This window comes from Meleagris gallopavo, chromosome 1, assembly GCF_905368555.1.
Source record: "Meleagris gallopavo chromosome 1, MGAL_WU_HG_1.1, whole genome shotgun sequence".
Classification (NCBI taxonomy): domain Eukaryota; kingdom Metazoa; phylum Chordata; class Aves; order Galliformes; family Phasianidae; genus Meleagris; species Meleagris gallopavo.
The window spans coordinates 119,632,466-119,660,315 of NC_139404.1; the positions used below are offsets into that span (position 1 = coordinate 119,632,466).

A 27,850-nucleotide genomic window follows, 5' to 3' on the forward strand; every position below is an offset into this window, starting at 1 on the left:
CAAGGAGAACACTCACCAATTACTGTCATGGGCAAAAAAACCTCCACCTCAGTGTAAGAAGATTAATGAAATTTATTGCCTATTGGTAGCAGACTAGAGTAATGAGAAATAAAAGCAAATTAAAATCACCTTCCCCTCACCCATCCTCTTCTACCTTCTCCCTGCAAGTGGCACAAGAGAAGGGAGCTGTGGTCAGTCTGTAACTCTTTGTCTCTGCTGCTCCTCTATAGTCACTGTCAGCCCCTGCTCCACATGGGTCTCTTCCACAATAGTGCCTTTCCTGAACTGATTCCTGTGGCTTCCCATGAGCTGCAGCTCTCCCAGCACTGCCCCAACACGGTTCCATATCACGAAGTCCACTGTTCAGGCATTGCCCCAACACAGGTCTCCATGGGTGGCAGCTCCCCAGCCCTCCTATCCCATTGTGGGCCCTCTCTATGGCACAAGGGGTCCTGGGCACAAACTGTAGCACAGGATGTTCCCTCTGAATGCCAGGCAACACTTCTGTGCTGTGCAGATGGACAGTGTTGGCACAGGCTGCCCAGAGGCTATGGAGTTATCTCCTTGAAGATCTTTGAATATTGCCTGGATATGGTACTGAGAATCCTGTTCTGGGTGTTCCTGTATGAGCAGATTTCTAGCCCCAGAGGTGCCTGCCAACTTCAGCTATCCAGTGATCCTCTTATTTTCAGTCTCTCTAAATCCACACCACTCTAACCCTCTCTTCAGCCTTTCAACTTTTGTGGAAAAGCACCCTGACAGGACACTGCAGAGCCAAATTTGGGAAGTAGAAGGTCCTGAGGGAGACAAATACAGACAGATCTGCTGATGTGGAATGATGTATCTCTGCCCTTCAAAACTACCAGACAAGCATGACAGCAGTTATTGATAGACAAGAACCAGTGCAGACTTATCCATGAGAAGGCTCCATTTTAGAACTTCACATCTGAAGGTGCTAAAGGGATTCAATTCAAAACAATGTCTAACACCCTGTATCTCTCTGTAAGAGGACTCTAATGGATCCTCATGGTATCCTTGAAGCTGACAGAGCATCCCTCTCAAAAGCAAGTCAGAGGAGATGCTGCACTCTGTGGTGCATCCAGCTCATAATCACTGCAGCACACAGGGAGATTAATTGCAGCATAGATTGACTGACAAGATTGGCACAAGCTTAATCAAAGAAGCTACTTTATGAAGAGGTGTCAAGTTTTCCTACAAATCGTATTTTAGAAACATGATTATTAACATTAGCTTTTTATTTCTGTGCTATTATAAAGCCAAATCTTCTCTGATATCTGAAGAGAAAGATCATATAAAAACTGTGCTTCTGAAATCCCAGAAACAGTGTTTTCCTGGTTTGCATTTTATCTATCCTGTAAATTATGAAATTCATTGCAATGAGAAGCAAACTCTAAAAACAAAAGGTCTTATTTTTATCTTTAGTCATATATCTTTGTTTATCTTAGGAAATAATCTTTACACCCACCTTACCATCTTCCATATGCTGACAACAGCTGTATTCAGATGAAAATCTGGTCCTGCGCTCATAGAGGAAGCATTACAATTATGCACATCCAAACAACATAATCAAGAGGATTTAAATGCTTGGTGCAACTGAAATCTATGTGATTATCTTTGTTCAATGAACAGAGCTCAGCCACAGCAAGGTAAGGCACAATGAGCTCAGTGCCCACAGTAAAGGTAATGGCAGTGGCTGCTCTGCTTTGAGAATCATCTTGAGGAGGAATATAATATGTTTTTGGCTCTGAAAAAGAGAGAAGAATCATAGAATTATAGAATCACTGAGGTTGGAAAGACCACCAAGTTCATCAACCAACAACCCATGCCTGTGACAACTCTATTAGGGTAAGGTTACTTTGGTTGGCTTTTTCAATGAAAGTAATGTTGGCTTTTGCAAACTTCTCCATCAGATTATCCATCACTTCTTTTTTTTTATAAATAGTTGTCTCCCTGTCCATTTCCTCAAGCACAGCCACATGGCCAGCTTTTCTCAAAAAAGCATCTCACATTGCTTGAAAAGTCTCAACTTGTCCTTTTACAGGGTTTTCTCTGAAGCCTTATTTTCACATAGCAACTAGAAGAAATCTGCTAAGAAATTTGCTGTGGGAGAGAACTGGCAAGGACTGTTTTATAGAAACCTTCCATCATCTCTGTGCTCTACACATAGCATGCTCACAGTAAGTCCTCATGTCTTCCCTCCTGGTCGTTGATGGTAGGTAACTCAACAATTTTAATGCTTGAGATCTACTTACATGTGTACACTATGCATAAAGAAGCAAAGCTCTGCTCCAGAAAAGCAAATAGAAGATAATATATTTAATTAATAACGGTACATTATAAGCTCTCACAACATTATTGAGGGTTAGTTTAGCTTCCCCTATCTACTGTGTGAGCAACAAAGAAACACAAGTTTGTGCAGGTGGACCTATACTTTTATGGAGTTACCTCTGCATTCACTAATGTGGGGCTGGAAAAAGTATCAAGCATATTGGTTCAGGAGTCATTTTAAGACAACTCCACTGTTACAGCCTTGGATTCAGAAAGGCTTGTTAATGGGATATATTAAATTACAGTAGATTGAACAAATAGGAAGTGTTTCCTTTCTGTAGGAAATACTTTATCTCCAACATTGGAAATGTTTCAGCTCAAATTTCTTGATTGCTAACAAAGCACAGATCATCTGTGGCAAAGTTTCACTTCCTGCACAAACTCATTTTGGTTCTGGAAAAGCTCTATGTATTAGAAAGGTTTTGAAGAATGGCAACCCAGAAAGCCATCCTGGGATTGTAAGATAGCAGTGAAAACACACTTTTTTTTTTTTTTTTTTTTTTTTGTTAGGAAACATTTTCTTGTTTCTCTCAACACAATTTTATATTTCCCTCTTCTGTGCAAGAGGATGCATTTGTAGATTTAATTCATAGATTATAGATTTGCTTATGTGTGTGACTGTATAGTGAATTCATATCAGATCTGTTCCCTTCTTAGGTAATAACCACATTCTCAACTTTCCTGGAATCTTTGCTAGAATTTTAACATATTTAGAACAGTTCCAACTAATAAATTGAAACTTATGATAAACAGAATATCAGTCTACTGAATCAAAGAACAATCTTTCACAAAGCTTTCTGTTCCAACAAAATTAGAAGGCAGCTGAGGCTGCACAATACTTTGCAGGACTATGTCTTACAATAAGAGATAATGGTGAAAGCAGAAAAAAAGCACTTTTAAATCACATTAATTAAACTAAATTGATTAAGCTGCCTTAAGGATCCTAAAATATCTCCCAGTAAAAATATTCTCAGTCACCTTTGAACAGCTCTGAATGAGAGTGCAGCTAATCATCCTAATACAAATGTATAGGAAAAGAGGATTAGCTCCATTGCCTGATAAGGGTCTCCTTTAAACCTGAGGCAGAAAACTTAATAAAACCCAATAATATGAGGAGTTATGAGGCAGAGATTTGAAACATTTTCTTAATTAATATATTAATAGACCTCAATGTCTGTGATAGGAAACATCTCAATCTACCAAAATAGGTTGTAGCAGCAGAGTCTGAAAGACCTCTCATACCAGTGGAAATACTACGAGCTGGTAATTAACGTTAGCAATGGGCAGTGTGCAACAGAAAAGCTGTTTAAGCTTTAAATAATCTTGTTAATAGTAGGTCAAACACGGTATGAAACGTGAGCAACAACATAAATCTGAATGACATAATGACAAGCAGAAGAAACTGAAATATGAAAGACTCGGGCTAACATCTGTTAATATGACATTCCTTGAACAGGGAGAGGAGGTGATGGGCTCTGCTCCTGGGAGCTGATGGGTGGATGGGAATGGCACAGAGCTGCCAGAGAAGGGTCAGATTGGGCATTAAAAAATGTTTCCTTAGTGGATGGTGGTCAGACACTAGAAGAGGCTTCCTAAAGAGGCAGTTGATCTCCCATGCCTGGCAGTGTTCACAGGGCATTTGGACGATGCTCTCAGTAACATTCTCTAACTTCTGGTTAGCCCTGAGTTGGACAGGAGTTGGACTTGATGATCTTCAAAGGTCATTCCAACATTCTATTCTATTCTATTCTATTCTATTCTATTCTATTCTATTCTATTCTATTCTATTCTATTCCATTCCATTCCATTCCATTCCATTCCATTCCATTCTATTCCATTCCATTCCTGCAGCACACTGACACATCTAATACTACATCCAGCTAGCAGTGCTCTTTGCTGTAAAGATGGAAAAGTTGTTAAAGGCTTGGTGGCATAGACTGATGATCTTATATGCAGTAAAGCTGAAAAAGAGCACTGTCCCCATCAAGTTGAGAGCTGCAGTTGATTCTTGGAGTGTCAAAGCTGTTGTGTAACAGGTGTGCAGATTGATATGAAAATATGATATGAAATCATATGAGCTAGATGCAAAGCCCACTGATGTCAGTGTAGCACAGGAGAGCTTCCATAACATAACTCTGTATTTCTCCTTTTATCAATCAACCTAGGGCAGCTGAATTTCATGGCATACATCTATTAAGAACATTCAGTAATTATAACACAGTTCCTCAGAGCCTTTTGTTTTCACAGGCAGCACTTCCTGCTGTGTTTCTGAGCCCCTTGCTCCATCTGCATCCCCTTGCACTGCATCTATGCTCCATTGCTGCTGCATGTCATTAACAGCAGAAATAAGAGCCCTGAAGATGTAGAAAATCACTGCCAAATCCTTTGTGTCTACGAATATGTCATCAGTGCAGTGCTGGCTGCAGGAGCAAACTGGATTCAGGATGAGGACACCCAGAAGGAAACAAGAATCCTTGATTTTTATGTGACATGTCTCTGATTTTCTCTGTTTGGTTGCTGGAAGATAATGTTTCTAGTACCTGAAATTTCACAAAAAAAGGAATGTGAATAAATATACTTACTAAGCCTGAGATGTTTTCTAACTAGAAAGCAACAAAAGCCTTCTTGTTTCATCTATCATGCTTTATTAGCTAGAAGTTTTGTGTAATCCAATATTTACCTTTTGATAGAATGTTCACTTTGTGTTCATATTTCTATATAGGTCACTCTTGCACATTTTGAAAAGCATGGAGAACAAAATAAGAAAATATATAAAAAGGCATAAAAAAAACCCCAAACAAACAAACAAAAAAACCCCAACAAACCAACAAAAACGAAAACCAACACACAGAATCAATCAAATGAGAATAAATGCTTTCACATTTTGCCTTTTTTTTCTTATGAATTCCCTTCAGATTGTTACTTCAAAGAGCTGAAACATTAACATTTGTGCAAAATCTCATTTGATAAGGGAGTTCTTTTTTCAATATTTTTCATGTCAGATTATGTGGCATCTGGAAAAGAGAAAAGAAAATGTGTTTCAAGCAAAATAAACTGCATTACCTCTGTACACAGTAATTCAAGACCTTTGTATTGTAGACAGATGGCTGAATGCACGCAAATATTATTTTACAAAGCAATAAATAATATTTGGAGAAGATATTAAAAATACACTGTATAAAATGTGTACAGTTCTATAGCTCATAACTAAGCTTTTCCACACATGTGTTTGAAAACACATGAAGTTTGTTGTATCTTCATCTGCCTTCAGATGACTACTGATAAAGCTGGTCTATAATATGAAACTGGTTCTTTCTGTTACAGTTTTTATAGAAAGCAAATACTATGTGGTCTCTTAAAGATACTTTTTAAAGTGCATGTCATGGTAACAGGTTGCCAAGCCTCCTGAATTGATTCCTAACTTCTTCTAGACTGCCATCAAGTGGTTCTGTATGCGCTTTCAGAACACTTAGAACCACATGCTGATACTTGCTTCAGTAGGAAAGAGCTGAAGTAGAATTCAGACTCCTTTCTGGAGTCTGGCGCTCACCTATTATCCATAGGGATCTGCTTCTAGTAAAATAGATGAGTTCTCCTTTGGGACTGCAAACAACTGAGTCAGGAAAGTGTTTCACAGTTGTTTATTAGCTTTTGTCAACCTAGACTTTATTCCTCAGATTGTACATCACAGCTTACCTCTTAAGGGCAATACAACTCTGACAGGAGAAACAAACCCAATTTTCTCAAAGATCACCATGTTTCCTTTTGGACATCAGTAAATTGCATTACTCTTGCTGTTTGCCTCTTTCATCTTATTAGTGTACAGTGTAATCATAGATCAAGGGCTATGATTAGCCATGCCTCTTGCTCTTCACCTTCAACCTGTGGTTTAGACAGCATAAGTGTAAGCACTGTGCACATGAGATTGGCCTGAGACTTTTCTGAATTTGCTATTTACTGTCTTCTCCTGAATGAGACTATGGGAATAAAGATGTTCTCCTTAGTTTTCCTCCTGTTTAGTCTGGTATGTAAATAGCCACAGGGCACAGAGGTAGCAGACCACTGCTTCATTAGATTTATGGTCTAACAAAGCTTGAGCCAGGTGCCTAAAGTCATCCAAAAGATTACTTGGCAACTGAAGGGCATATTCACAGCAGCTTTCCTCTATTATGCCAGCATGGAGCTACACAACCCCAGAGCAAATGAGCAAAGAGCTGAACCACCTTCTAGTGAGGTGTTCTATGCGCCCCATCAAGGTAATCAATGAGGAGGAAAAGTCTTCTTCTTGTTAAACTGTCTTAACAGCCTGCCTAATGTGGCATTAGATGGTGGTGACAGGGCTGCAGGCAGCATCTGTTCAGAGCAGAATAATGTAGACTAGCATGTGACTTTCTGCTGACAGACATCAGCCATTGGAAATCAGGCAGCTAGACTATGCTAGTCACCTAGAGTCGGTCTGGGTGGTAATGGTGAGAGATGGGGCACCATGGCTCATGCAAAGAGGCATGACCAAAACAGAACAGGGTGGCTTTTGCTATTGGTGCCATATTTTTCAAGGCAAGTAAGAGAGAAGCATCTCCCATGGGGGACTATGCTCAACTCTGTCATTAACATTTACAGCCAGTATGTCAGCCATTCTTCTTTCTTCGAACATCTTTCTTTTTTTTCTTTTCTTTTCTTTTCTTTTCTTTTTCTTTTCTTTTTTTTCTTTTCTTTTCTTTTCTTTTCTTTTCTTTCTTTTCTTTTCTTTTCTTTTCCTTTTCTTTTTTTCTTTTTTTTTCTTCTTTCTTTTTCTTTTCTTTCTTTCTTTTCTTCTCTTCTCTTCTCTTCTTCTTCTCTTCTCTTCTCTTCTCTTCTTCTTCTCTTCTCTTCTCTTCTCTTCTCTTCTCTTCTCTTCTCTTCTTCCTTCCTCTCTCTTCCCTTCCTTCTTCTCCTTCTCCCTTCCCTTCTCCTTCCCTTCTTCCTTCTCTTCCTTCCTTCTCCTTCCCTTCCCTTCCTTCCCTTCCTTCCCTTCCCTTCCCTTCCCTTCCCTTCCCTTCCCTTCCCTTCCCTTCCCTTCCCTTCCCTTCCCTTCCTTCCTTCCCTTCCCTTCCCTTCCCTTCCCTTCCCTTTCCCTTCCCTTCCCCTTCCCTTCCCTTCCCTTCCCTTCCCTTCCTTCCCTTCCCTTCCCTTCCCTTCCCTTCCCTTCCCTTCCCTTCCTTCCCTTCCCTTCCCTTCCCCCTTCCTTCCTTCCCTTTCCCTTCCCTTCCTCTTCCCTTCCCTTCCCTTCCCTTCCCTTCCCTTCCCTTCCCTTCCCTTCCCCTTCCTTCCCTTTCCCTTCTTTTCCCTTCCCCTTTTCCTTTCCCCTTTCCCTCCTTCCCTTTCCCTTCCCCTTTCCCTTCCCTCCCTTTCCCTTTCATTTTCCCTTCCCCTTTCCCTTTCCCCTCCCCTTCCCTTTCCCCTCCCCTTCCCTTTCCCCTTCCCCTTCCCCTTCCCCTTTCCCTTCCCCTTCCCCTTCCCCTACCCCTTCCCCTTCCCTTTCCCTTTCCTTTCCCTTTCCCTTCTTTCCCTTTCCCTTTCCTTTTCCCTTTCCCCTTCCTTTTCCCTTTCCCTTTTCCCTTCCCTCCTCTCCTCTCCTCTCCTCTCCTCTCCTCTCCCTCTCCTCTCCTCTCCTCTCCTCTCCTCTCCTCTCCTCTCCTCTCCTCTCCTCTCCTCTCCTCTCCTCTCCTCTCCTCTCCTCTCCTCTCCTCTCCTCTCCTCTCCTCTCATCCAGGAGGCATGTTATAATCCCTGCTCTCCACCCCATAGTTCAGACTGGTTTCATACCCACCTCCTACTAAAACACTAAAACACGCAGAGGAATGGTGGTGTGACCTGGAATAATGCTCTGGCTGATTATGGAGCTGGATGTCCTGGCACAAAGCCCAGGTTCATCTGTTTCAAAGCAACATATTGAAAGGACATAAGGGACTGACTTTTCTTGAAAAAACACAGCAGCACTTTCTAAAAGATGTTTAGCATAAGACACAAATTTTGCCATGAAGTGTAATTAATTTATACTAAGATGGATTAAATCATTTATTTCAAAAGAATTCTATGATCAGTTCCCTTTAATTCATATCCACTTATGGTAAAATAGAAACAAGCAATTAGACACCTCTAAAATGTGTTTTAGTAGTGATTTTAAGTTAAAACGAGTGTAGCTTTCACTGGTAATCTTAGCATAAAACAAGGTGGTGTTTATTCCTCTTGGAAATGATGATATGGTGATAGGAGAGGTCTCTATTGATTTATTGAAGAATTACTGGATCACAGAATGGTTGGCCAGGATGGAGAGGGTAAGCTGCCCACTTATCATCACGGTGCCTAGCACTCACAATAAGCCACACGGTTAACATTCAGGGGATTGCATGCTCCTCAGATAAGCACCACTGAACTTCTTGCCTTTAAAGAAGGCTGAATATGAGCAAGAAGGTATATTATTTCTGTCTAACTGTGAATAAAAATACAGCCTTTCAATTTTGTAATGGAAACATTCATTTCATACAAGTCAAAATAATCGGAAGAATCAGGATCACATACATGTTTTCTTGTTAGTTAGAGACTCTTCACATTTTTTTTTTTGTTTGTTTAACACAAAGAAAAATTCATTAGCTTACACAAAATTTTGAGTTTTTTTTTCTACATAGATGCTCATATTAGTCACTGCAGCCCTTATTTCCCAACATTTTTCTTGCTTAAAACTATTGTGCCATGAAGAAAAATCACAAACAGCTGAAATTTTCATACTTAACCATTTCCTAAAAGGCAAAATTTAGAAACACTGCAACACAGATAGCCAGAGCTGAAGGACTCTGAATCCTTTACTTGGTGTTAATCTTAGAAAGTGTATGTACTTGTTAATTCTTTTATTGTAATCTCTTTGATTATTACACTGATTTTCAAAATGGATGAGAAGTTATTTTAGAGACAAACTGTGCTGAATAACCCTGAACTAAAGCCAGAACAGCTGGAAGCTGTGATTTGGTCCGTGTCTTCATTTCCCACTACTTTCCATGAGAGCAAAGGGAATGCGGGAATCCCAAAAAATCAAATTCCTAACATACCCTCTATAATTTCTGTCCTGAAAAAACACTGATGTGTCTCAAGATGTCCCTGTTAAATATTAATTTCATATTTCACACTGATTCATCTGATGGCACCTACAAGTATTTAATGATCTGTAACACTTCCGACCCCAGATGAAAAACCCTCATCCTTGTAGTAAATAGTAACACTCCTACTATGCTGCACACAGCAGCCTGACCAAGGGACTTTTGTTCACCCACCCACACACTGCAGCTGGTGGGATGTGACATGGTTGCCACGTGTAGGATGGGACAGAGAAGAACCAGGAAAATAATGAAACCACAGAATAGCTTGGGTTGGAGGGAACCTCAAAACCCATGCCGCCCCATAGGCAGGGCTGCCCCCCACCCAGCTCAGGCTGCCCAGGGACCCATCCAACTTGGCCTTGAGCACCTCCAGGGATGGGGCACCACAGCTTCTCTGGGCAGCTGTGCCAGCACCTCACTGGCCTCAAAATGAAAAGTCACCTGGCTCAGGGGGAATTTCCCATATTTACAGCATTTATGGCATGTCCCTCAATCTCCAAGGAATGTTTTGTTAAGTCTGTATTTCAGAGCCCTAAAATGCAGCATTTCCCAAAAGGCATGACCTCTGGCGGCTCTCCCCAGCCCAGACAGGGAGATTTCTGAGGAGAAGGAAGCATTTGAGTGTGCATTTCTGCAGTTGCCTGCCCCATAGCAGGTTCTTTATCTTGGGCTTTTGAAAATTTATCGAGCACAAGCATTGCTGCAGACAGCGCTCCAGGTTCAAAGAGTTGGTGCCGCATGTGTGCCAGCAAATATTGAAATAGCTCCAGATAAGGAGCTGGGCTTTTGCAGCAGTGTAAAGTACATCGTGTTTTCAAAACCAAGGTAATGAGACAAGTAGCAAGAAGCAGAAAAAACAATTACAGCTACAACTGTATTGGTTTCATGCAAGGATAGTTCAGAAAACCTTCCTGAGGTCTCTCTTTCCTGACCTCAAATGCTGCATGGAGTGTTTCTGTTATTGCAACAGAAGGATGACAAAGAAACAATCCCAACCTCAAATTTGCTCTTTCCATGATATTAAAAAATGAGTGTAAGTTTGTGAAATATCTTTCAAAATACTTTTTTATTTTTCTTCTTTTTTTTTTTTTTTGCCATGAACCATGTTATTGTCTTTCTCAGAATTACTGAATTGCCTTTAAGATATGAAATTTGGGGTGGAGGTGTGGTGGGATTTGAATAAAATGATGAATTTAATGAAAATTTGCAGTGTAGTTTTCTTCTGTGGAATACGTTGCTGGAAATTCTGGGAAGTTGTAGGTATCTTAACTTCTGATGGAAGGTTTACATTTTACAAGTAGATCCCTCTAAGGTTTTGACTATCAGCTCTGAAAACAAAGTGAAGAAAAGGAATACCAAGGAAATGAAGCAATGATGTGTCTGTGCAGACACCTGCAGCTGCATTTTTGGAAAGCACGTTCCAGATCAGAGCCAAAATCCTCTCTTTTATTTACTCAGAAATTAACTAGATCTGCTAGGAAGAAAATATTGAAACCCACAACACCCATTTAATTCCACGGTGCTGTATCTTCATAACACTGCTGTGCTCAAAGCACTGTAGTTGTACTGAGTGCAGCCCTGAGGGAGTCGCAGCCAGCACTCTCCCTCATGTCTGCAATTTGTTTACATCAGAACTGTGTTTTCTCCTTTCTCTTGTAAAAATGAATTCAGAAATTACTGAAGTCTCTCATAAAGCAAGAGTAATCTGTTGTTTGCTCATGGTCGGGAGGGCAACATCAGTGCAGCTGTGGTGAAGCATGCCATTCCTTCGATTAGATTCCTATAGGGCTTAAGAAAATATTAGTGAAAAAATCTAAGGCCAGATAGATGCATTCTCTCCATTTGCAAATGTCGTAAGCAGCTGGGATCTTGACCGAATTCTCTGGAATGATCACAGATCAATCTGGCTATCACAGATTGTGCTGATTGTCAGGAGCTTCACATGGAAGCTCAGGAAAAGCAGCATCCTGCTGAAAATTGCAGTAAATGAAGACCTCAGGCAGCCCAGTGAAGTTAAAACCAAGGCAAGGAGGTGGGCTCAGGCTGAGGGTGATCACACTGCACTCATACGAGTTTTTCTACATTCACATCTCAAGATTAACACAAAGTTTTTTCCAGATTTCATTTCTCTTTTACCATGGTAAGAAAAAATGGATCTTTGTCAAAGAGGATGAGAGCCATTAAAAACTCAATATTTCACTATGGGGATTGCTTTATGGCCTCATTTGCAACAGCTTGCTTTATCACGCGTGCAGCTTCATTGCCTGTCCTATAGCCCACATGCTTTGAGAGTTATCAGCAGAACTCTGTGCTCTTGTTTCCAGGATGGCTGGTGCCTGGCACAGTATCTATTGGAGGGCGTATGTTGCAGAAGGAGGCGTGACTTGCCAGGCTGCCAGCCAGCCCTGTCCCTCTGTCTCCACAGATTTCTGTGTAGATAGAAAGAAAAAAAATGATGGGTTGGAGATCAATCCTTGCATTGCTAATGGCTTCTACTGCATAACCAGAACGTTTCACAAAGCACTACTGCATGATAAATCGCTGTGCTTCATTTTCTGTTTGTCCTTAGCCAGGTCCAGCTAAACTTTATGTGGTACATAATCATAGAATCACAGACTTGTTTGGGTTGGAAGGGACCTCAAAGCCCACACCGCCCCAACCCCTGCCATGGGCAGGGCTGCCTCCCACAAGCTCAGGGCCCCATCCAACTTAGCCTTGAGCACCTCCAGGGATGGGGCACCACAGCTTCTCTGGGCAGCTGCGCCAGTGCCTCACTGCCCTCTCAGAGAAAAATCTCCCTCTGATATCTAATTCCAATCTCCCCTCTTTTAATTTAAAATGATTCTTTTTTGCTCTATTACTAATTGCACGTGTCAAAACTCATTATGCCTCCTGTTTACAAGCTCCCTTCAAGAATCGGAAGGTTGCAGTCTCAGGTGATGAAACATATTCACTATCTCACATCTTGAAGACAGGAAGAGCGAAGTTGTGATGCCTGGAAAATGACATGCTGTTTCCTCTGTGACATGGCAAAAGCGCACACATTTGAAAACTGTAAACATATTCCAACTCACATTTATTCACATTACTGCTTTCACATTGACGTGGTGCAAGACAATGCTCATTTCAGGTGGGGCTACCAACATACCCCAGTAAACTCTTAATATCTTTCACACCATTAATACTGTACTCTTAATATTAATAAATACTTGAAAAGTCTGTAAATGACCTACAATGAACTCCTTTGTAAAAGTGTTTACCTTAGTTAAAAAGATTTATTTTGGTGTCAAAAAATGTCCTGCCAAGAACTGCTGGATGCAACTGTTCTGATGAATTCTGTGGACTGGTATGGTCTTTGTCACTGCTGTAAATATGTCTGAGTTTGGTGTTGAGTAGCAGGAGCTGAAGAACTGTCAGAAGCAAACTAGATCTGATCCTGAGACCCTCACTTTACTCCTGTTAAAAGCATCAGGTCTTGAAGCTACACAGCCCGTCCAAAAAACTCTTGCGGGCAGGTGCTAATGACTTGCTGCTCCAGACATGCTGCAGCCCAGGATGAGCTTCCAGCTCCCCTGAGTTCTCTGAGTGCATCAGACTTCCTTGTACACAGGCATGCACACACGGATATCAGCACTACTCATTATCCCCGCAGAGTGGAACTAAGCAGCTACACTAGGCATGCCATGCAGCTGCCCCTGACTCTGTGTTTCAGACATAGCCTTCATGGCAGACGTGGTTGCCATTGATAAGGCTGAAGGTGGCCAAAGAGTGGTTGGTGCTCTTGAGGGAGGTCATTCGTGTGGTGCTCCTGGCCATGCTCTGGGAGCGGATGAGGAGGCGAGCTCTGCAGCAGAATAGCTGGTTGTTGAACTGTTTCCGAAAGCTCTTGCTGAGCAAGTAGAGTGCAAATGGGTTGACGCAAGAGTTAGTGAATGCCAGGATCCGAGCACAGATGCTGGCAACAAAATGCAGCACTGAGGTGTCCACCTCTGAGTAGTGATAGGACCGGTATAAATAGATGATATGAGTGGGAAGCCAGCAGAAGGCAAAGAGGCACACAAAGACCAGCACTGTCCTGGCCAGGCGTTTACGAGATTCAATCTGGAAAAAGAAAGAGAGCAGGTTAGTAGTCTCTAATTTGGACAAGTAGCTGTTTCTCCCCAGTGCTGCACCTTAGGGGTTAGCAGATGAAACCTGCACTAGTTATTCATATACTATATATATAATTTGATGTAAGCGTTATATATTAAAAAGCATTATTAGTGTTATTAGTATTATTAATATTGTTATTAACAGAATAGGGGACTGGGATATTTCACAGAGCACAGAGACAGGACTTTCTCCCTTAGGGTCATGTGGTACACATACACAAATGTGCTACCAACAGCTCACAGCCTTTGAAGACCAAGTGCGGTGTTCAGAGGCCGAAGGAGCTGGAGATGTCAACAGAGGACACTGCACTTATAGAAACACTGAGGCAGCAGCAATGTGGACCCTTCAGTTGGAAGAGCTGGGGCCAAAAGGAGCAGGTGGATGTAGGTGGTAAGAAAGTGTATCATCACCTCTCTTAACATAACTGAATTTACCCAAGGGGAAGGTGCTTTCATGATTCAGCCAACATGCAGTATAACCTTCAACAAACAAGTCACATTTTTGTTTTCTTACACATGCAGGCTTGGACTCAACCCAAAGTTACTGCTCAGCTGAGGGGAGCTGAGGTAAACTGTACCTGATCTTTTGTCCACCAATGCTGCATGCTAAGATAACAACGCCACTGAAAAACATACCTTTCTTCCTGACAGACATGAGAGTTATGAGAAAGGTCACACAAAAGGAGAGGATGGACAGCGTTACTCACAAACATTTGTTGGACTACACCCCTGACTGGAAGAGGATAGCCAGAAATGTGCAGATATGACATCACTACATTTTCAAGGATCACAACGCTTTCCTGTCTGATAATTCCTGTGCTCTTCCCAGACACTTTCAGTGATTTGCTGTCACCTGCTCCTTGTACCTGAGCACAACCTGAATGGCCTGAAACTTTCCCCAACCTCATCCCCTCTGTGCTCATTCCTGCCCTGGTGAGGCAGCAGTGCCAAGCCAGGCTCCCAGCCACCCTCCATCCTCATTCACCTTCTGAGCTGCACAAGCAGATCAGAAACAGCAGCTGACAAAGGCCTGTCTTTGATCACGACAGCTGCAAGCAGGGAGTAGGCAGGAGAGACCTGAAGTGCCGATTTTGACTTTATTTTGTGCCCCTGTAATGGCACCAACTGAAAATTAGCCATTGTGCTTGGGAAGGACTGACATTTACCAGGTGATAATGTCTCCAAAGAGAGGGCCTAAAATTAAATCCTTTGCGAAAAGGCTCTGCACGACTAAGCCATATATTCTTTTAAATGTATCCTTAATTTGATACAGGACTATTGAGGCCACATCTGCACTATAAAGAAAGGAAGCAACACAATAAAGAAATCAATACCAGTTGTTTCAGATGGAGACCTATAGCTCCTGAGTGCACTGCAAGACAGGAATGATGGACTGGTGGTGCTAAACTATAGCCTGGCCTTTTGCTTTCTGTGGACCTTTCCCCCAAAACTAAAGGGAGAAAGGACTGTTTTTACTACTCACTTTATTGTCACTAATCAAAACGGTCATTAAATCAGCAGAAAAATGATCTCCAGGGAAGAAAGATTTATACACATTCAGGAGAGACAAAAGAGAAAAGGGTTTCATGGATCACACATCATCTCATGGGCAGAAAACACATTTGTTTCACCTCAGAACCAGAAGGCTACAGGAGATGAAATTACTGTTTCATGTCATCCTGAGGTGGAGATGTCAGCCTGATGCAATTACGCGGACAATCATTCAGCTGAAAAATGGTTTATGTCAGTTTAGTTTTGGTTGAAGAACCCCTAGTTGAAAGGAAAGGGATCTGTCAAGGCAAATAAGTCGTTCAGAAACGAGTTGTCCTGCTGTTGATTTCTTGCTTAGACAAAACCAAGGCTCAGATTTGTTTCAGGTTATGCATTGATCTGAAGCACTCAGTTACTCATGCTGGATTTGAATTTACCATAGGAGATGACTCTTTTTCTACCTAAAGGCTTACAAAAGGAATAGACAAGAGCGAGCAATCTCCAGCAGAAAGCCAGGACTTAAGTTGGCCAAATCCTAGCAAAGTCACCTCATTTTGTGTAGGATATACACATTTTCAGCAACACATTTTCAACCAGAGCATGAAACTCCCAGCAGTCCCTGACTCTGCAATGGGACAGTTTGGGGAATTTAAAAAAATAAAACAAATACTCCAGAGTGACAATAACAGAGGTAATCCTGATTTCAAGGGTACAAAGGGAAGTTAAGAGTCTGCATTAGTCCAGAGTAAATGTCCCACATAGGTAAATCAGATCAGTCTCAAGGTGAAAGTTGAGGATACCACCTACTGGACTGGAAGACTGACCACTCTGGATCATTAGAGTGCATATAATAAGTGGGAAGGCTTTTCTGATCAATATCATCTCCTCTGGAGACCACAGAAAAAGAAGCATTTTAAGAAGGAGAAATATAACAAATGAAAGGTTTCAGGGAAAGAAGTTGGACCTCTCCTTTTCTCCTGAGATTTCAGCCTGGACTGCAATCACACCCTCTACAAGATGTGTAACTTCAGTACAACTGTTAGGACATTACAGAATCACAGAATCACAGTAGGGCCAGGGTTGGAAGAGACCTCAAGGATCATGAATCTCCAACCCCACTGCTACATGCAGGGCCACCAACCTCCCCATTTCATACTAGACCGGGCTGCCCAGGGCCCCATCCAACCTGGCCTTGAACACCTCCAGGGACGGGGCATCCACAACCTCTCTGGGCAGCCTGTTCCAGCACCTCACCACTCTCTCTGTAAAGAACTTCCCCCTGACATCCAACCTAAATCTTCCCTCCCTCAATTTAAAACCATTTCTCCTTGTCTTGATGTTATCTACCTGTTATCATCTGTTATCAAAGAGTTGATTCCCCTCCTGTCTGTAGGTTCCCTTTAGGTACTGAAAGACTGCAGTGAGATCACCCCACAGCCTTCTTTTCTCCAGGCTGAACAAGCCCAGCTCCCTCAGCCTGTCTTCGTGGGGAAAGAGATCCAGTCCCCTGATCATCTTCGTGGCTCTCCTCTGGACCCTCTCCAACAGCTCTCTGTCTTTCTTTTACTGGAGGCTCCAGACCTGGACACGATACTCCAGATGGGGCCTCACAAGAGCAGAGTAGAGGGGGACAATCACCTCCCTGTCCCTGCTGGCCACCCCTCTTCTGATGCAGCCCAGGATACCATTTGCTTTCTGAGCTGCAAGAGCACACTGCTGGCTCATGTTAAGGTTTTCATCCATCAAGACCTCCAGGTCCTTCTCTGCAGGGCTGCTCTCAAGGACTGCTCCTTCCAGTCTGTATGGATGCCTGGGATTCCTCCGGCCCGAGTGCAAAGCCTTGCGCTTTGCCGTTTTGAACCTCATTAGGTTCACCCAGCCCCACCTTTCAAGTCTGTTGAGGTCCCTCTGAATGGCATCCCTTCCTTCCAAATCTCACCATCCTACTCGATTCTCTCTCTTGATGACACTATCTGTCACCATTCTCCAGCCTCCACTTCTCCAGTCCAGCCTGTACTTTTTCCCCAGCATGGCATAACACCAGCAGATGACATTACTGTGTCCCATTTCAGCCCTGAGGACTGAATTGGAAAGCCAGCATTTCCCTCTACATGAAGAGAGGCTACTTAATGGAGCAAGTTTTTCTCCTAGGCCCTTTTTGATACGGAAACTTTGAGAAGCTTTCCACTGTGTTACCCCTCAGCTTCAACTTCACACCACCACCACCAGCTTTATCCCTTCTCTTGCATCTTAGTCAGTACCTTCCCAGACATTGGCATGAATCCTCTGCTGTGCCGTGGTAACTGCCCTGCCAAAGTCTCTGAACTTAGGAAAATTAGAAGATTATTGTTGTGACATAGTTTATGACAATCTATTTAAAATCAGCACAGCAGCTGCAGAATGCTTTAGTGTAAACTTCCCTATGTGATCTCTCTTTACTGGTTCATGAGAATTGTGGATTTTTGAAGAAAGTAGTCTCTACCTGTTTCCTTACGTGCACATTTCCTTCCACAGGGATGTTGTAAGCACTCCGGATCAAGTTCTTAGCAATGAAATAATAATATACTGAAATGACAGACAGAGGAATGATGTAAAAGATCAGAAATGATGCCATTGAGTGGATTTTGGGATGCAGCCCATCAGAATGTGGGTAAGGAGCACAGCTGATGAAAGTTTTATTAGTCCCTTTGTCATGGAAAGGGTGTAAATCTGAAAACACTGCTTCAGGAATGGCAAGTAGCATGGATGCAATCCAGATTACAGCAGCTCTCAAACAAATTTTCATCAGTGCATGGGATGCTTGGATCTCCATTGGTCTTACTATAGCTTTATACCTAAAAAAAAAAAAAAGATAAATTATTTATTGACATCAACATTGATCATTTATAAAGGTAAGGCACTGCATTTTTGCTCATACTTAACAGATACCTTCCATTTAGAAAAAAAAAATTACTCAAAACTGAAAATGGTTATAATTTTAAATTTTGCCATTTTCAAAAGATTTCTCATTTTTAACCAGTGTCACTTGTTCTAAGTCCATCCACTTTCATGTGTATTGGTTCTGAGTTCATTTAATTTGTCATTTACCCAACAAAGCACAGTGCTGCATGACATTAATAAGTATGTGTCCAGATAGGGTTAAGATAGGATGTGCCACCATAGACTTCTCTTGAAAAGCATTACAGCAGCTTACACCTCACTGAAAGATTCTGTTGAAGGAAACTGGATGGGTTACTCAGTTTGTAGATTTTGCCACACATTTCATTTTGAGCTGTGAATATGTCGGCCTTTTGGAAGCAAACTCTGATGCTTTCTCAAGCTAAGCTTTCTGTGTGTAACAGAGGCAGCAAGTATGAGGTTCTGCACTGATTTAACTGGGTAATTGCCATATTTACAGAACAAACATGCATTCAGCTTCTAGTTAGAAGCAAAATCCTGTTCAACATACCTGCTATTTTACATCATACACATATATTTACGTATGCATTTATATTTCTGTAAAAAAAACATAAAAACACACATAAGAACATACATACTGGCATTTACATTTACATTGTGGATGGTCACACACTGGCACAGACTTCCCAGTGAGGTGGTTGATGTTCCGTGCTTGTCAGTATTCAAGAGGCATCTGTGCAATGCTCTCGTTAACATACTTTAACTTTTGCTTAGCTATGAAGTAGTTAGGCAGTGGACTTGATAATCTTTCCCTTCCTCTTTCCCCTTGTCTCTCCTTCTCCTTCTCTCTCTCCCTCTCCCTTTCCCTTTCCCTTTCCTTTTCTCTTCTATCTGGACATCTTGTCACCTGCAGATGTTTCTCCATACAGTTCCACAGGTACCTCATGTCAATGATTTTTCCTTTAAATGACTGCAAACACTTTCCTCATCAGTTTTCTGTTTAACTGCTTCTTCTCAATACCTCCAAATCCTCCTTACTCTAGCTATACAGCTGCAGTAGTCAAACAGTTTTTTGCAGACTTGTTTAGCACTTCTTTAACTTGCACATGGAAGCTGGATGGGGGTTAAGTGATGTCATATAAAAAGCACAATCTTCCAGGTCAAGATCATAATCTCAGCTGAAGAAAACCGTGGCACACACACAAATATGGTGTTGCAAATGTTGCAGTAATAGAATGGATGAGCCAGGCAGATTAGTAAAAAAATGCTGCTAAACCAGCTCAGTTTGCAGTTTGCTTCACCAGAAAATTGGCAGAAGCACTAGCTGAATGTTTTCAGTAAAGCCTAAAGAACATAAACATAAAAGGAAACAAATTACGATATAGTCATAAATTTATTTAATTCAAAGCTATTTCTGTAGGTGTTTATTATATGCTCATCAACACGGCGTGTTAGTGTAATTACTTCAGGGATTTTCTTGTGTATCATATAGCCAGCTGAGAGAATATTTTCCAGTATTTATTTCCAGTAGCATGAATGAATGGAAGTATACAGAGAAAGAGTCTGTTAAATTTCTATTAACATTAATAGATTGAAGAGAGACAGAAAATTGATCCATTTCAAGATATTAGTACATTTTAATTGGACTTGTCTTTTCCAAACAATATAATTTTGAAAGAATATGATTAAAAATAGCTAAGAATGCTGGCACTGATAATTAGGCATTTAGTATGTTTTATAAAGCCTGCTATGACAGATTTAAAAGAAGATGAGAGAGTTTTCACTTGCAAAGGGCTCTCTGTAGAGGCAAATCATGAGGTCAAAAGCACAAAAAGATGAGACAAGAAAAACAAAGCAAGAAAAAACAGGTTTTGAAGGTGTAGTTTGTCAGATGTAGGAACACAGGTGCATGTTTCTTTAGGAGCTTGGAGATAGAATCAAATTTTTTTGTTGACTATCTCCATGACGTTTTTTTATGGTGGGCTAACTTATTCAGAAACCTTCATTGATTGTGTTCATCTGAGTATTAATGCTTAATTGTTTGGTATTGATCTGCTGGGAGCCTTCATTTCCAGCTGCCTTACAGATGATCTGTGGGCACACCCCCAAGTTATGTTTCATCAGTTCTGCCTCCCCACATCGGCTTTGGTTCTGGACAGAGGCTACAGAGGGTTGCTCTGTTTGAGAGCACAGGGAGGTCGTGCAGGAAGACCCTTAGGCTGGAGCCAGCGCTGAAAGATGCTGGAAGATCTTTCTGTGTTGGATGCTCCTAAAGTGAAAAAGCTGCTACTCCTTGTGGGTTTCTGAGGGAGGCTCAGAAAATCCTTTGTGAGTTTATTTTTCCACACAGTTTAATGATAGAATCAACCCTGAATTTTATAATCTAGTTGCAAATCTTTAAGAAATGCAACAAGGTAGACTGGTTTTGAAGAGCACCTAGACCTATTTTTCAGACTCTGTCTGTTCAGCTGATATATCAAATGTTATCCTGAACTCTTCCACAGTTTTGTCCACTGCCATTTCTCTTTTTCAATGAGATAGTAATTTCTTGTCCCCTATCAGCTTCACTTCAGTTGCATGCCCAAATTCTCAAATACCAAAAAATCCCAAGCCCAGAGAAAGTTCTAGTGGCTATTACCTTTACTGCTAAATGGCCAGTCCTATGCAATCGAGAACAGGGCTCTCTGCTGTCCTGCAGACACTTCATCTCTCCCACTGGTTTTTACTGTCTGGACATGATGGTGGCCAAGTTTTCTGTCAGAATACTGAGCACCATTTTTCTGCTTTGCGCAGCCAGATCAGCTGAGGTCAACGTCTCAGGAACTTATCATCTCTGGAACACTTCCAGTTTTCTGAGATAGGCTGCTGTTTGAGATACAGGAAAAGGCTAATATGTGCCATTTACACACCCAGCAAATGTATTTTCATAGAATAGTAGACTCTTCAAGGTTGGAAAAGATAAGGTCACACCTTAGGTCACATCCCATCACACGATGCCCACTAACCATGTCCCCCAGTGCCACATCTAAACATTTCTTGAACACCTCCAGGGACGGTGACTCCACCACTTCCCTGGGCAGCCTGTGCCACTGCCTCACCACTTATTGGAGAAGAAACATTTCCTAATATCCAATCTGAATCTCCCCTGGCGTGACCTGAGGCCATTCCTTCTCATCCTATTGCTCTTACCTGGGAGAAGAGGCTGACTCCCACCTCATCACAACCTCCTTACAGGCAGTTTGTAGAGACTAATGAGGTCTCTCCCCTGAGCCTCCCCTTCTTCAGACTGAACAATCCCTCAGCCACTCCCTGCTCCTCACCAGTTTTGTTGTCCTTCTCTGGACACGTTCCAGGTCTTCCATGTCTTTCTTGTCTTTCTCAGGGCCCAAAACTGAGCATAGTACTTGAGGTGCGACCTCACCATTACTGAGTACAATGGCATGATCACCTGCCTGCTCTTGCTGGCTGCACTATTTGTGTTACAAGCCAATATGTCACTGGTTTTCTTGGCCACCTGAACACACTGCTGGCTTGCATTCAGCTGGCTGTCAACTAACACCCCTATCCTCTCTTAACTCCTTATAACATGCTATTTTGTCTCCTAAGAAAGGAACAGACTGAGGTTAAGGAGCTGAGGGCCAACTGAAGCTGAATGAATCAAATCTATTTATCTGTGTCTGCATTAGACCATGGAGATACCATCCATCTCAACTACTACAGTTGCCCAAGGGCAGGGCATCAGCCTAGGTGCCCTCTATAGTCAGTGAAGAGAAAGAGGCAACTCTGGAGATAATTTCTTCAGTTCAGAAATAGGTACCTGAGTGGAACAGGGTGGTAAGTCCTCTGGAGTTGCCCTTGTTTCTGCTTTCCATAAGCAGAGACAAAGCAGTAAGATAACAAGTTTCATCACTTATTTCAGACGGCTAAACCTAGGAGTAAGTTTGAGGTACTTGACTTTCCCATACTTAAAATACAATATTTGAATAATCTAATCAAAATCTCAGTTTATCTGCAGTAACTCTACTCATGGCTGTGTGTTCATTACCTCTGCTTGCTCTCACGTTGAGTTTCTGAATGATATGATACTACTCTTTTTTAGCAAAGTCCTTCCCCTATACATTAAATTCCCCTATGTATTAAAATAATTCTTCACAGACATCGAAATCCAAAAGTATGACTCATGCCTTGCAACAAAGACCAAAGCTTAAAAGGAAAAGCATGCTTTCTGAAGATTCAGTTGAATAAAACATGGCAGTTAAGAATCTGTGTCAATTCCAATCTCTCCAGCTGTCAAAAAGCCCAGTGAAAATGATTGAGCTGCAGATCTCATAGGAAATAAGAAAGAGATGCTGATCTGTACTACTGCTCAATCTCTGAACTTATCTCTTCCTACTGTGCTTGCTAAGTAGCAGCCTGCCTGGCACAGGAGGTACAAATGACCTTCTGCTCATGATGGTTGCAAGCATGTCCCTGTGTCTCATGGTTTCAGCTTCAGCCTGCACTAAGAAATTACATATGAGGCTCTCTGAAATGCAATTAATACAATCATAGGGTAGCCCATATAGTAGGTCAGAGTTTTAGCCAGTGTAAGCACCAATTTGTTAGACTCCAGCAGATCGTTAACAGTCTACGAAGTGCTGTGAGAACTCACCCTGATGTGCAACCCTCTCAACTGCTGGACGGTTCCAGTGCTGTCCCTCTTCTCCAGGTCTGCCTTCAGGCCTCCAAGAGAAGCCTGATCAGAGGGTTGCTTCAGTGCAGTGACCCAAGTTATGGAAAGGGCTTGGGCTTGTGTAAATCCATCACTCCTTACTGCAAAATGACATCTCCACCAGATGGGTGGAGAGGTTTGGACCAATAGTACTTTAAAAGTGAAAGTTGCTCTGGTACAGCATATTTATTGAAAGAATTCAATGACATATAATGCATGATCACTTCTTAATCTAATCCCAACAATCCAATTTTTAACTTTTGTGAATTTTCTTTAACAGCTAGAATTTAAAACTGTGCCAGTGCATGCCTCACCATACAATGCTGAAAAATATCTTATACATATCTCTTAGGATCTCTTCTGAGCTCCTTGAACATTTTTTTTTCTCACAGTTGAGACTACTGAAGTGACAATAAACCACCTAAATGTGGCACTTGCACAAGGTTTTTCAGTCATAAGTACCTTTCCCATTGAGGTTAATAAGTCACAGAAACTGAAATACGGTGTCATTATCATTGTGTTAGTAATAACGTTACCGATGTTAACACCATGTAATGTACTCTGAAACTTTGACTATGAAAACATTGGTTAATAATGTACAGTTAGTCCCAAAGCCACAACTTCAAATTTAAACACAGAAATATCTTCATCGTGAAAAAGGTAAAGGTCCAAAGTGATGTTAAGGTTTCCTAGATGCAGCTTCTCTGCTGGCACAAAGTGCACTAGCCACCTCTGTGCTCCACAGCTGAGACAAGAAAATGCACACCAGCTGAAGTATGAATAACCTTTGCCTTCAAAGTCATATTGCCAGTATATTCCTAAACATGCAGATATGAAGACCGCTTTTTCTCTTACTCTGGAGGAGTAAGGATCTTATCCCCAAAATGTCACCTCCAATGCAACCTTCATGTTTTTTTCTTTCCACCTTCACCAATTAATAAGTTCTGCACTAGAGGGCAGTGGGCATGGAATAAGATTCCAGGGCAGTGGGCATGGCCCCAAGTAACAGAGTTCAAGAAAAGTTTGGACACAGCTCTCAGAAATACGGTTTGAATTTCTAATGGTCCTGTGTGAAGCCAGGAGTTGGACTTGATGATCCTTGTGGGTCTCTTCCAACTCACAATAATCTGTGATTCTATGATTCTATAAACTTACTTGCTGCCTGCTACAACAGCTACGAAAATTAAATTAAAACAACAAATAACAGAAGGAAAATGGGAGGCTTCCTTTGGATTTTAAATTAATGAACTCCTTATGTCTCACTTTCTTTCTAGGGAGGTGCCTTCATGCTATGTGGAGAAGATGGTGTTGTTGCAGCATTAGCTTGCTTTCCTCTTCTATGATTGCTTTGTTTAAATGTTTTCCCCCTTCCCTTACATAAGCAATTAAAACTAATATGAATGTTCCATATAACATCCCTCACTGTACACCTGGAAAGTATGGGATGCAAACAAAGCAGCTTTCTTTAACCTTGGAGATGTCACTTTCTGAGGCATCTTTAAATGTAGCATGGGACTGCAGTTGCTGACAGTGGTAGTGGGGAAAAATTCTTCCTCCCTCATGGCAGCACAGGTAGCTCTTCATACAAGTGAGTAACTGCAGGAGGTGTTCCTGGTGACATCCCTTCCAAGGCAAATATGAAGTCATATTGCATGCAGCAGGACCTTGTGACTCTGCAAATACACTTGCAAGAAATATATAAAGAGAAAATAATCCTCCATATCCTCCTTACACATATGGGACAGTGTCCCTCCAAAACAGGTTAGCAGGAGTACCTTAGAATCAAGGAACTTTTTCTGTAAATAGCATCACCTATTAGGAGCTCTTGGCTCCTACTCCTAAATTTTCATCACCATTTAGGAAAGAAACGCACTGAAAATTGTTCCAATGAACTTTCAAAAACCTGGCCTGCTTCTGCTTCACTGCCAACCACACTGCATAGATTGCAGCAGGCTGACAGAAAGATTAGCTGTATTTCAGACCACTCCACGTTTTTCTCTGAAGGCAGAAAGCCACTTACAAACTTTTGGATATGTTTAAAATAAGCTCTATTTGAGAAGCTGGGCAAATGTGAACCTAAAACTTCAATAAAAAGCAAGGATTAGTTGGAATGGACTGAAGCCTTAGAAAAACAGTCATGTAAATTACTCTGAAGTAAAAACATTGAGTTCTTCCCAGCTCTACAAAATGAGCTCCTGAAATTGCAACCAATTGCTATTGTAATGATGGGAGACAGAAGACCTGCCTCTTGGTCAGCACACCCCCAGATTTCTTCTGTTCCCATTTTTAAATGGAAGAGGGAGAAATCTTGTACAGTTCACAGTTCATCTGTTCCTATTTTTAAGCTTACCATGTGCGCCTTGATCTGGTCTTGGCCTACAAACAGACTGAATGAAAACCTCACTGAAAATCTGTAATTATGTTCTGCTAGTATTACATTATTGATTTGTTCACATAATATGCAGGACTGGCTCAATTACCATGTAAAAAAGACTCAAGCTAAAGAGAAAAAGTTGACGCTATGCAAAGACTGCACAAATGAACTATATGGAGCCTTGTTGAGAGCAAAGTTTGACTTTGAAAACCATGAAAAAGTCTTAATAAATATTAGAAGAAGTTTATGAGAAACGTAATGTCCCAGACTTTCTTATTGTTTCCACCATGAATACTACGAATATTTATAGCTCTGAAGAGAAATAATTGTAGAAATCCACAAGGTTTCTGGACTATCCAACCCATCAGCACACTCTGGCAATCTATTTCAGGTCTATCTGCTTTCTGTAAACTTAGTAAATTTATCATTATTATGCATGACTGAACACTTGTTATTAAAAACTTAAGTAAATTGCACACAGGCACAAAGACATCTCTGATGGACTTACATGCATTAGCAGGTACAGTCCGTTTCCTTTCTCTTCCCATTAACTACATTGAAATGGAAAGAAACCAGATGCAGTGATGAAAGTGGTGTAGTTCTTACTATTTAAATGTGTGTTCAAATTTTAATCCATATACCTGTACACTCCTACATCAGTCTGAAATCTGAATGAATGGGAATTTCAATCCAGGAATGACTGAGGTCTCCATTAGGATGAAGTATTTTACAGAACTTTAAATTGCACTACACCTTGCAAGTAAGAAAACTTACATACTAATTGTTAAATAATGACTGTGTTATTCTTAATCATGACAGGCTAGAACACAAAGTATTTCAAAAATTAACCATACAAATGGAAAAAAAAAAAGGATGTAAAGATCACTGAAGAAAATAGTGAGTGTCCCTGGGCAATGCTGTCCTTCTTAGAAAGATACCTTTGCACCTATTTTCCCTGCAGGTGATCCTCAGTCAAGCCTCCAAATGAAATCTTGGTCCCAAGTCAAACATTTCAGTGGCACCAGCCTACATGCATGCAATTGTATGTGAGATGTGCCATTTGAGGGAGGGCTGAGACAATCAGTCTTATTTCTCCCAGAAGTACAAAATGTAACCCAAAGTATAGCCTCTTAAAAATACATATATGTGTATATATATAGGGTAATTGCTGGATATCTCTCTGTTCCTGCTACAGAATTTTACTGGAGTTTCTAAAAATGGCAGTTTCTCAGTTCCAAAAGTCCTGCTTGTGATGTGCAATGAATCAATATTGCACTTTGTTCTGACAGAGAAAGCAGACTGCATAACTGACCTATACAAATTAACAGTTCCTGACCCTATAGCAGCCATGGTGTGCTTATCTTTGTCTTGTGGAAAAAGTACATTAAAAATAAATAAATAAATAAATAAAAAGAGAAGCAGGCTTCCCGCCTATAAAAGTAGTTGTTGGTACAACAGTCTGGAAATGAAAAAGTAAAGTGGATGATACTGATGATACATCAGTAGCTGACCCTAACCTTCCTTCTCACCCCCACCTTGCTCTGAGAAAACTGCTAAGGGCAAAAAACTGCCCTGAGTGAGAGAAAATGAGGAGTTGCACTAAAACCTTAAAGAAGTAATTAAAAAAAATCAATATAGAGCAGATGGGAAAAAAAGCAAAAGTAAATGACAGCAAATATTGGAGTTTAAAAATGTCGGTGTCTGATAAGGAAAGCTGGAGGAGCCAACAAAATATCAAAGGTCACTGTGTAACAGACAAATGCACATTTTTAAATACACCAGGAACAAAAAAAATCATTAAATGGTGAAGATATGAACACTTATGGAGACAGGGTGAGAGGAAATCGCTAGGTATTTAAGACAAAATGTGGAGGAGGTGTTTGCAGCATGTGTGCAGAGCTACAGTTGTAGTAGAAAAGTCACCAGCTGTATTAAAGAAGATGTGAGCCAACATCTGCCAGCATAAAACATTTTCACACCAGCAGGCTTGAATAATTTTCACCTAGGAGTAATAAAGGAAAGAGCTGGGGAACAACTGGTGCTAAAATTTTTTACAAATCTTGAAAAATTGTAGAAATTTCCAAGAATTGAAGCACTGGTTTACATTGTGCACCCTCCCACATGCCTTTACAATCTCTGCCACCCTCTATGCAACAAGGGTTAAAAATGGATGTACAGGTTGAAGACAGGGGAGCTGCAGCTGGTGGGGACCTAGAGCACAAGGATCACCTCAGTGGGTCACCAATTATGCCAGTAGGACAGTAACAGTGAGTGGAACCATTTCTATTCTGGGTTCTGAGAAGGTGCTCTAGCTGCAGTGCTATTTATTATGTTTATCAGGTGCCCTGAGCACACTATAAAACCTCTGCTGGGAAAGTCTGCAGATGGCACAGTTGTTAACCAGACTGTAAAAGAAATATTTCAGAGTCATTGGGATAAACAGCCACATTCTAACAGAAGCCATTTTAACTCCTACGAGTGCGAAATAGTGTATAAAACACTCAAGTGAGCAGATTGTGGCAAAAACAACAACAGCAACAACAAAAAAACCCAACAAACTGCAGGAAAAAAAAAAAAAAAGAAAAAAAAAAAGAGAATCTTTTCCAGGGAAGAGAAGACCACGACTTTGGAGTGCTTCTTTTTCACATGACAAAATGAAGTGTTCCACACCATTCTCATGGTGTCAAGACTTTAGTGCAATCAGCACATGAACTAGAGAGTAAAAAGCAGTGAGTTATGCTTA

At 41.2% G+C, this 27,850-nt stretch overlaps 1 protein-coding gene across 1 annotated transcript in view; it reads right to left on the reverse strand.

Annotated features, from left to right (window-relative positions):
• Positions 1–8,372: 8,372 nt before the first annotated feature.
• GRPR (gastrin releasing peptide receptor) overlaps positions 8,373–27,850 on the reverse strand; it is a 28,338-nt gene continuing 8,860 nt past the window's right edge. The window contains exons 2-3 of the mRNA XM_010725418.4: positions 17,607–17,958; positions 8,373–13,583 (exon numbers count right to left, since the gene is read on the reverse strand). Coding sequence (XP_010723720.2) covers positions 13,191–13,583; positions 17,607–17,958 — 745 coding nt within the window. The 3' untranslated portion in view covers positions 8,373–13,190. The remainder of the gene's footprint in view (positions 13,584–17,606; positions 17,959–27,850) is intronic.